Source organism: Haliotis cracherodii, unplaced genomic scaffold (assembly GCF_022045235.1).
Source record: "Haliotis cracherodii isolate W230 unplaced genomic scaffold, xgHalCrac1.p SCAF_16, whole genome shotgun sequence".
NCBI classification, from domain to species: Eukaryota; Metazoa; Mollusca; class Gastropoda; order Lepetellida; family Haliotidae; genus Haliotis; species Haliotis cracherodii.
The window spans coordinates 24,192,472-24,202,806 of NW_027266271.1; the positions used below are offsets into that span (position 1 = coordinate 24,192,472).

At 37.4% G+C, this 10,335-nt stretch overlaps 1 protein-coding gene across 1 annotated transcript; it reads right to left on the reverse strand.

Annotated features, from left to right (window-relative positions):
* Positions 1–132: 132 nt before the first annotated feature.
* On the reverse strand, positions 133–8,755 carry LOC139463968 (uncharacterized). The gene is made up of 9 exons (XM_071245438.1): positions 8,625–8,755; positions 7,801–8,002; positions 6,775–6,908; positions 4,923–5,052; positions 4,337–4,455; positions 3,536–3,710; positions 2,170–2,309; positions 1,657–1,756; positions 133–517 (listed from the first exon to the last, which is right to left on the reverse strand). The coding sequence occupies exons 1-9, from the start codon at positions 8,671–8,673 to the stop codon at positions 367–369; spliced, it is 1,200 nt and encodes a 399-aa protein (XP_071101539.1). The 5' UTR covers positions 8,674–8,755; the 3' UTR covers positions 133–366.
* Positions 8,756–10,335: the final 1,580 nt, after the last annotated feature.

The following is a 10,335-nucleotide window of genomic DNA, read 5'->3' on the forward strand; positions in this document are numbered from 1 at the left end:
CTCGGGTATTTTTATTGATTTTTATCCTCAGAAGGTCATGTTTGAAAAATATTACACTTCTAAACATGGGTTAGCATTGCAAAATACCTGGACAAACCAGGAAAACACAGGAATAACAAACCTTAAATCAACTTTGATGTAAATATTTGAACATATTTAATCTCCCTTTAAGCTACGTGAAGCTGTAACTGACAATCTTCATCAGCCAATTACGACTGATCCAGCGGTCAGACACATAGACGGCGATTGGCTACGCAGGAGGTCTTGCGCATGTAATTTATATATTTATATATGCATATATGTATGGTTGAATCATTGGTTAACTGCAGTACAATCGCGTATTTATACTGTCATGTAGGATTTTTGTCAGCCAATCAGCGCCGACGTTGATCCAATCTTTGTCTTCAGACACATAGACGGGGATTGGCTGAGCAGGACATCTTTGTACATGCTGACAGTCGTCTTGCTGCAGCCGCTCACTGCAGACACCAGACACTTCTGGGTGGCATTAGTGTCACTGAAAACAAGCAAAAACACTTCCAGAGTTACCATGTACAATTCTGAGTAGCTTGGTGATTAAGAAAACGTTAATACCAGGTAATAACCAGTCTGGATTACGGACATATTCCATAAAGCGCAAAAGGCAAAAAGTGAAACTTATTTGAAATCATCATACTGAGTCAGAGATGACACAATGTGTTCGCGTAAAGGGAACACAAGGTGTTCCCGTAAAGGGAACACATGTCCTGTGTTACCGGTAGTACACGTTTTACAGAAGCTGGTCCATCTCCTTCGTTTGAAGATTGAATAAAGGTTCATACACCTACACATCAGGGTAACAACATTCAAGGCATAAGTAAAGCTTTTAAAAAGTGTATGCTAACGCTTTCGTTCGAAAATTCAATAAATCTTCATACGACTCATGCATATAAGTTGTTCCATCAGGGTTGCAACATTAAAGACCTTAGTAAAGCTATTAAAATGTGTTTGATAGACTTGTGGAAGACATTTCCGAAACAATTCAGCTCAACCATTGACTTTCCATTGCACGTGTTTGTGACGGGTGTCATTGGTGGAACAGATACGATCACATCGGGAACAACTGTCATCATCACTAGTTATTCATAACCATATCACAATGGACATTACTTTTAAAAGAGAATTCGTATGGTTATCCATAGGGTCGCTTTTATTTGTTTTGCTACAATATATACTATGGGTGTCAGAAACTTAATGAACATCTGGTGGTTCTAGTGTGTCACCTGGGTGATTGTGCTTCATCATGCACTCCAGGCGTGGATCTTTATTCATGCTATCAACCACTGGTCTGACTGACCACCACTATTTATAGGTCCCCGGTTAATGCATCTAGATGGAATATTACTGAGTTAGCTTGATTAAAGTTGCGTTCAGTCATACTGTGATATCCTTTTGGACTACCAGTGACACTTTAGGACAAGTCCATTGTTTGTGGGTTGTAAACAGGGTAGAGCCTGTTATATTGTTTGCAGCTTAACACGTGCATGTAACTACTTTACCTATTATCCACGTGCATACACCATTGATCTAACATAGAAATATTTAATAAAGTAGTGAGCATTCTTCAGACCGTCACGGTGTCTTTGAACCGAAAGATCTTTGATGTAATTTACTTACGCGCACAGGTGTCCTGGGCTAGTTGAATCCAAAGCGTGGAGTCCATGGCCACTGCCGCATGCTGCTTTAGGTGCATTCTGTACACACTGAGAGTCGAAATCTAAGAACAGACAATTATAAGAAAGATTCACTATGTCATTCTTAAATAAAAAACATACAACTTTGAATTAAATAAAAATGAATGCCTTTTCTAAAATATACATAGTTCTTCATTTTTAAATTTAAACGTCGCCGTTTTAAAAATTCCACCTTCAAGACGTCTAAATATCGAAGACATGTATGACTTTATATCCCGGATTTAAATTAATATATACAAGTTTGAAATAAAATAAATATACAGTATCCATGCGCTGTATACTTTCAAAATGACTTTCAAATCTCACCGGGTTTTAAAAAAAATGAAAATGCCAACCTCTACACAAGTATAATAATGGAACTTGAATGTTGCGTCTCGAGTCTCAACAAAGACATACACGTATAAATAAAGGATGGACATTTTGCCGTATATCTCACCCCCAATGTGGCCGCAGAGTTTAGCCAAGCCGTTCTGCACTGTCTGGGAGTCGGCCACCGCGGACTTCATCACGTGGTCACTGCACTGCTCCTGTACCCACAGAGTACAATTCACTGCCAGCTGGTAGTTCTTCAGATTACTGTATGATATAGAACGTAACTTATGGAGCTCGCTGTATGTTTATGTATATTCTGTGTATGTAACACGTACTATTTAGTCATTTATAATTCATGCTGGGATAGTTGCTTCTGAAATAAGTTCACGTTCCCTTTAATGTGCCCTTTTTGAAAATCATTTCATATCGGTCAACTGTGCCTGGTGTAAAAATGTTCAATAGTATCGTCTCATAAAAACGTAGCCTGCTTGTTTGGTCATACATTTTCTAAAATGTCTAAAATGCTTGCATCAGTTCTACATAAGAAAATTCGGAAGATAGTAAATGGAAGCAAAATGATTTTAAAAGTTCTCAAAATAAGTATTTCCGAAGCATGAATTAGATGTACATTCGAATAATACAATTCTTAAAGTTTTGTAATTACATACAATTGACAAATAATGTTACTGGTTGATAAAAGATTAAGATATTTATTTTTCTATATAGGTAAATTTAAAAGGAACCCTGAAAATGGAGAAATATATTTTGGAGACTATAAGGTCTATGCCGCGCTATTTTCATCTTCCCGAGGCAAGAGGGTTAACTGGCTTTAAAAGTGGAAACTGGACTTTTATAGTCAGTTAACTCTCTTGCCTCGGGAGGATGCGCTATTTTCTGTGCGCATATGAAATTCCGCTTCTTTACGGATGGATAACCATGCCCTAAATTCTTGGTACACTTTCAGGCAACAATTGAAGCAACATCAAGAAAATGTTTATGGATAATGTCGAAGACGGCGACAGATAACAGACGCCAGAGAGCAGATTGCACATAAGTAAACAGAACTTTACTTTTCTCACGTCTACTGTCTAAATTTGTAAAACTGTTAATATTGATCAATCCCTTACCCGCGATGTCTGATTTTCCGTGATCCATTCATATAATTTCAACTGCTATCTGGGGCGGTCGGGTAGCTCAGTGGTTAAAGCGTTCGCTCGTCACGCCGAAGGCCCGGGTTCGATTCCAGACATGGGTACAATGTGTGAAGCCCATTTCTGGTGTCCCCCGCCGTGATATTGCTGGAATATTGCTAAAAGCGGCGTAAAACCATACTCACTCACTCACTCAACTGCTATCTTGCCTTTTTTGTCCAATGGATACTCGAGACTGGTTATTCTTTGGCTTTGATGTTTTATATTAATATTCAAACAGACACTTGTAACTACAGGAGTTCGAGGTGGTAGTAAGCGATATCTTAAAAATACATATACCTGCACATCGTCTTGCTTTCACTCATTGCCATAGCGTTCATAATGTAATGGCTTGTGCCTTCACTTGTTAGTTGCTTTGGGACATCTAGCAATACACTGTTGTACATTAAGCATTGATAGTAGCTGCCTCGGATGTTTTCAGTGGTGGAACAGTCCACGCTGGTGATGTCTGGGCCTGACGGAAGTCAATGAATTAATATCAAGTCTCAGGAATATGCCATGGTACATGGTACATGTATTTATAAATGATTCCCAAACGTACTCGATGAAACGACCAGAAAATGTGTATGCACATTGCAAATACCAGTGATCTGACTTACTTAATTTGTTTATTTCAGAATATATTGCTTGTTTGTTTGTTTGTTTATTGTTGTTTAACGCCGCACTCAGAATATTCCAGCTTTACGATGGCGGTCTGTAACAAATCGATTCTCGAACAGATAATCCACCGACTGACATCATGATCATCGATCTAAAAGCTCTTGCAACAATAAATGAATAAGAATGTTTTACAGTCAAACAACACCAAAATGATATGACAGTTAGGTTTTGAGAAATGTTGAATATATAATGGTCCGTCGCCAGCATCCCTATGAGTATGACAGGTACAGTTTAACGTTCGGGCTGTAGATCGTATATACTAGTAACTATATTTAATTATTTACACCTTTACTCAACTCACAACAGAGTTAATATAATGTTCATTAATAGCCTTTTCACACAACTACATTTCCTTAATCCATCTGCTGTTTTACTGTTCATATATGTGTGATGATGTCTGTCAGTCCTGTTGTGACGAACCTGTAGCAATTGACGAGCAGTCTGTGTTGTTTGGCACGTTTGCTTCATAGATATGGAGTGCGGCCTCGCCACAGGCTGGTATGTACTTTCGGGCACATAGCGACGACATCTGTGCTGACCTGACATAGATAATTCAAATGAAATCAACCAATTAAGATTTTGATTAGATTGTGAGGGGTTATAGCTCTGTTTCATGTATAAGACACATCAAATTAATTTTCAACGGATTTGTTATTAATGTAATGTATTTCATGTAAAGACTAAATGAGGTTGATATCTTCTAGTTGCTAATGATGGAATGTCAAAGATTCGATGTTTTATAGTTTTTGGAAAAAGTAAATATCGGAAGAACCTGTTCATGGATATCAATCAGCCTTTCTATGATACCATGTACGACTATTGGGGAAAAAAGGAAAGCAAGAATCTAATAATCTTTTAATCAGGCCTGATGTGAATTACACAATTCCTGCCTGTGAACTTCCATAAAAAACTAAGAATGGTGGTCATGAGACAAATACACGCACTCACACACACGGTTTGTATCATTTTAAAGAAGGATACAAGTATTTGACGACAAGTTACTCACAAACAATCTATCTTGTGCATCAACTCAGTAAAGTTGAGGTGAAGGTAATCGTTGGTGGTCATGTAACTGTTGACATCGGGACAGTCCCCCATTTTAGACGTCACTTCGACCATGCAGGTCATGTTGAGCTCTTGAGGAACAATGACGTACTTAATAGTTAAACAACTTGATAGCCGGTGATTATAAAAACAGTACTGTTTTATTAATGAACTGGTGTAAGTTCTTACGGATGCTTATGCTAAAGTTAAAAATGATAGCAAGTTTCTTAACATCTAAGGTGGAAACCAAATTGACTTCAATAAAATGAATTAGTGCACCGAGAAACCTCATTTCTCGAAGTACTATATATAGCTGGTTGTAGTTTCGAGTGATTTGATTTCACAGATTTCACAGAGCCAGAGCCAAAAGGACTTGTACATCCCCTTGAACAATTTATTCAGTTTATGAAGGCCGAGTTATCGAGGTTTATCAATAAACAATATATTTCAGCCAAGTATGTCGAACATTTTTCTTTCGAACACATCTTACGTGGTTCAAAAATTAAAAAACTAATCCTGAATTCAATCCAACTGTACATCTAATACATCCTGCACAAAACGTTTTGAAGACTTGACATTTCGAACTAAAAACGCATCTGTGGCTTTCAATGTCCCTTTAATGGCTAGAAATATGTTGGAGAGATACAACAGTAACTTTCGACACGAGTTACTCAGCTTACAACAGAATTTTGTATGGTAACCAGCAAGGAAAGAGGACGGCTTTGGAAAGCTTGAATGTTATATGTGGCCTTGAATGTTGTAGCCTTGATCAAACAATTTTGCACAAGGGTCGCAGAACGTTCCTTGAAGGAAAGAGTATGCTCGATTGTACAACTAAAGTTGTGAAATGTAGACACCAAAGGCTGGAGCTGCTGGAATATTGCTCAACAAAAGGTGACTATTGAAAGGTTGAAGTCATCCCTCATATCATAAAAGGGAATTGACTCTTTAAACTTGAGTAACATTCTCAGTCAAACATATATTTCCCTAAAAATTCCAGAATATTACACATTTCAGGAACCACAAACAGTTTCATTTTCCAAGTTGTTATTGGACTTTAATTTTGTTGTCCTTACATATATATATATATACATAAGGAAAATAATATATATATTCTTTTCCTTATGTGTATCACATAAAAATGCCTTTCAGAGACATAGAGTTACCCCTTGGTTGTTTACAAACATGACAGTCTTGAGCATTCGAGAAGTTTCAGGATTGGACAGTTTCTAAAAGGGTGGTTGTACCTATATAAGAGCGACAAGAGTGCGATTCGATGTCTTTTACAACTTGTCTTGCATTTCATCTACCTATCAAGTACAGACGGGATACCTATCTGAAATTACCGAATTCCAAAACCATTTTGAATTCTAAAATAGAGGCAGCATTGTTTAACGACATTCGACTGAAATTTTCTGGACATTCGTGAGTCCTCGGAAATATATTGTGAGGCTTGATACTTACTGCTATTGCCATTTGTTTGACTATTGTACTGCCTGTTTTGATTGTAAACATAAAACTGTATTTTTGAATAAAATACATTAATCATGTTTGGTCATTTACTTATTTCACAATTTTAACTTGTACAAATCCATTTCTAGGATTAGCTTTGCGTTTCAAGTTTGAAATTCGTAACACTGATACATGTCACATTATCAGAGGTGATTTAAGACCAATTGAATTTGTTTGAGCAGATAATCAAGACTGTTTATTCTCTGGCGTTTACTATTGTCTATTACTGACATAACGGATAGGATCCGGTGACAATTGTGTCCAATTCCTTTGTCAGTGGTTAAAAATTATGCTATACTCACTGTCCTTGTTGGCGCAGGCATATTCTTGCCACTTCTTTATCTTGTCTGACGTCGTATACGTATCGGTCTGTTTTAAACACTTCTTGTTTATGTTACCAACACAATCAGCGGCCTTCCCATAACCGTCAAGATTCCTGAACGTTTCGTCAAATGACAATGTTTTTACATGGACAACGTGAACGAGAATCATTTCGTATGTTTTGCAACAATGTTATAAAAAGGTTGAATGTATCATATATTCTGTTTCATATAATCAAGAGATACGCAATTGCAGAAACATAGCCCCAACACAACCATACTGTTGTTCGAGCAGGGTTAATGTCAAATACTACTCTGTTTCTTTGTTTGTTGATTAGCACCACACTTAGCATTATAGCAACCGCTAAACAGAGCCCTCAGGTCATCCCATTAATTGTCAAGTACTTCCTACGGGCTATAGTCAATTCTCTTCTGTTAAAGTCACTTTCAAATGTTTATTATCCTTTAAAGCGAGACGAAGACGATCCTTTATGGTATCAGTCGTACAGCCCTTTACTGTCGTTCGGAATACCTCGTATTAACCATTTCGAGTTTGCATGATCAGAAAACACTTTCCAACTGTCACTTTCCCGATCTGGTTAACTGATTGATGGGATGAAAGGTCGTTCTGACATGAACCTATTGGGATGTCTGATTTTATTGAGATTTGCAATATTCCAGCTTTAGGGTGGCAGTCTTCAAATAATCGAGTCTAAACCATCAAGCCGATTTACAGCATGAGCAATTGGGATTCGATGACATGCATCAAAAACGCCAGTCACCAGATTGCCCGATCAATATTCGACTTCATACATTGATAATAAGGCATCCTTGACTGCGGCGTAAAACATCAGTCACTGCACTAAAATCATAATGGTAGTATTTCAATTATCATTATCATTTGATCTTGTTTTTCTTTATTCCAATGCCACAAGCATCATTAATAGTAGCATGAAGTATGAATGTTGATGTTATTAAAGTGTTATTAAAGGAATTGTTCATACTAACCTACACATGTCATCTAAATAACCTGGGGTTATCGAAGACAATACTGCAGCTCCGGACGAGTTGGTGATTTCGCTTAAGGATGGTATTTTGAAGGTGACGCCGTATTCGTCAAAACACTTCTGTTCAATTAACAACATAGATTGTAGATCGCTGCAGTTTACTTGCTGGGAGAAATCGATCACATCTGAGGTTCCATTCTTCCCTGGAAAATTATTCAATGAGTTCTTCTAATTTGTTCTCGCTTATTGCTAAATCAACATCCTCGCATTGAAAATTTAGCTTTCACAGGAAGAAACAGATATATTAGTGCTCAAGAGATTTGCAAATTTGTATCACGTTTTGCGATGGTACAGGGTGTGCTGGGTTACGCAAGAAATTGGTAGGGTTCGAGTTTCAGTCGCCATAACACCAAAGATGTTTTCAGTATAACACGAATAAGATGAGTGGGTGAATACGTTTGGTTTTACGCTACTTTTAGCAATATTCCAGCAATATCATGGCGAGGGACACCAGAAATGGGCTTCACATATTGTACCCATGTGATGAATCAGACCCGGATCTTCGGCTAATCCACCGCCCCAAATAAAACGAGAAATATATGTTACAATTACACTCATAAATCATAGTGTTCGTGTTTGCATGATCCATTATTTCAGCAGAATCAAAATCCTATAGGCTCTCCAAGCACCCCCAGGACCCAGTATCTAGCGAATAGTAACAACAGATTAATGATACTTGATGACACCACGTCGTCCCGGTTTATGGAGTGAATAGCCCATTTAACCATTCTACTATTCAAAAGGCAGAGACGTAAATAAACTTACCGGAAACCATCGAAAACAGCAGGAACACGAATAGGAACAAGAGCCTCATGGTTGCCAGCGCTTATAATGAGCATACACGTTTCCCTGCACATATATTATATGCAGGGCTTGATACACACCCACGTGGGAATCCGTGTCGCCTGTAACATCTGCCTGAATACAATCATGGCATACTCTCAAAATAGATAAAAGGTATTGTGCAAGACAGTGTGCGTTGAACTAGAAACATTTGTTTCCGTACAAAGAGAGATATATCTCTGGGTATAGCAAATGTACCACCAAATTTCTGTCTTGAAGATTAACCACTATCCTTAAAACAATAAGGAAGTGGAATTATTAATGTGGATTCTCTAAAACGCAGAGGATTTGCTTGACTTTTTACAATCTCAGATAAGAATCAAGTTTAATTCTGTCAAAACTTAGGAAAACTTCATTCCTTGATCCATAGGGGTTTTGTTACAAAACATGTTGACCATTGATAGAATTGCATATCTATCTTTTGAGGTGAGCACAATTTGTCAAAAATGACAGCAAATGTCATCTGAAATTTCCTGAGAAAACAATATGGGAAAAGGTGGACATCATCATTATTGAAATCTATGTAAAATGTGGGGGTAAGACATTTTAGGCAAGAAGTAGGCATCTCCCCTTCTTGCGGATCTGTTTCTTTATGCACATCAATAGGGATTTCTCCTCCGAATTCATCTTAAGCTTCAGGTATATCAATGATCAACGAAGTATATATGAATTTTCTCCGACTTTGCATTTCAATGTACACTAAACGGATGATCCGAAAAAGTTTCAAATGACAAAAATAACAAAATTTCACTTCCCCAAATACAAACTTGACTGATGACTATACTGTCGGAATTGTACGACTCCTTAAAGCAAGGAAACAGTTGAAAGAAAACATGTCAATAGGCTTAGCAGATGACGACATTAAAGCAAAGGCTATTCTAATTAATCGTCTCAAGACCCATCCCCTGATCGAGAACGTTTGATATTTCAATGGCAGGGTTTACGGACACACAACAAAGAAATACAAATTCTATCGAATCTGCTGAATCTGTCATTACTAATGACTATAAAATACCCCTAACTTTTTGTGGCTGAATGTGTATATCTCTCTCTACAGCCAAAACAGTGAAATACAAGAAACAGCTCAAGTTGACAACGGGTCAGGAATGTGAAACTTCAGACTTTGAAAAGCTTCTATCCGAGATAAAGAATGTATCTGCCAAAGTCGATTAACTCTCTTACTAGCAACGTTAACGTCCTGTCTGTGAGATGTGACAAATTCGAGGAAGAAAACGTCACCCTAAAATCAACACTGTCTTCAGTCACAGACAAACTGGACTATATAGAAAACAAAAGCCGTAGAAATAATCTGCTATTCCACGGTGTTGTGAAAGAGAAACAATCAAAGACATGGACAGATATGTGAAGATATAGTACGTAAAATCATTAAGGACAATCTGGAAATGGATGATTCAGATATGGCAATTGAACTTTGTCATAGATTGAATAACAGTAAAACTCCCAATATCAAATTTAGAGACTTAGGTACGAAAGAGTCTATCCTTAGAAATGCTAAACGACTCAAAGGTACTTCATACAGTATTTCGGAGTATTTCATAAAACGTTAGAAATAAGCATAAAATGTTAAAAACAATAATGGATGATTCAAAGGCAGTTAGATTTGATTAACTGA

What these genes read in the sequence shown, in the direction of transcription:
- LOC139463968 (XM_071245438.1), bottom strand. Translation starts at nt 8,673, where the DNA reads ATGAGGCTCTTGTTCCTATTCGTGTTCCTGCTGTTTTCGATGGTTTCC. An exon ending in ACTCTGCGGCCACATTGGGG is followed by an intron (nt 1,757 to 2,169) that starts GTGAGATATACG and finishes GTCTGTTCTTAG; the next exon opens with ATTTCGACTCTCAGTGTGTA. An exon ending in AGCCCAGGACACCTGTGCGC is followed by an intron (nt 518 to 1,656) that starts GTAAGTAAATTA and finishes GCTTGTTTTCAG; the next exon opens with TGACACTAATGCCACCCAGA.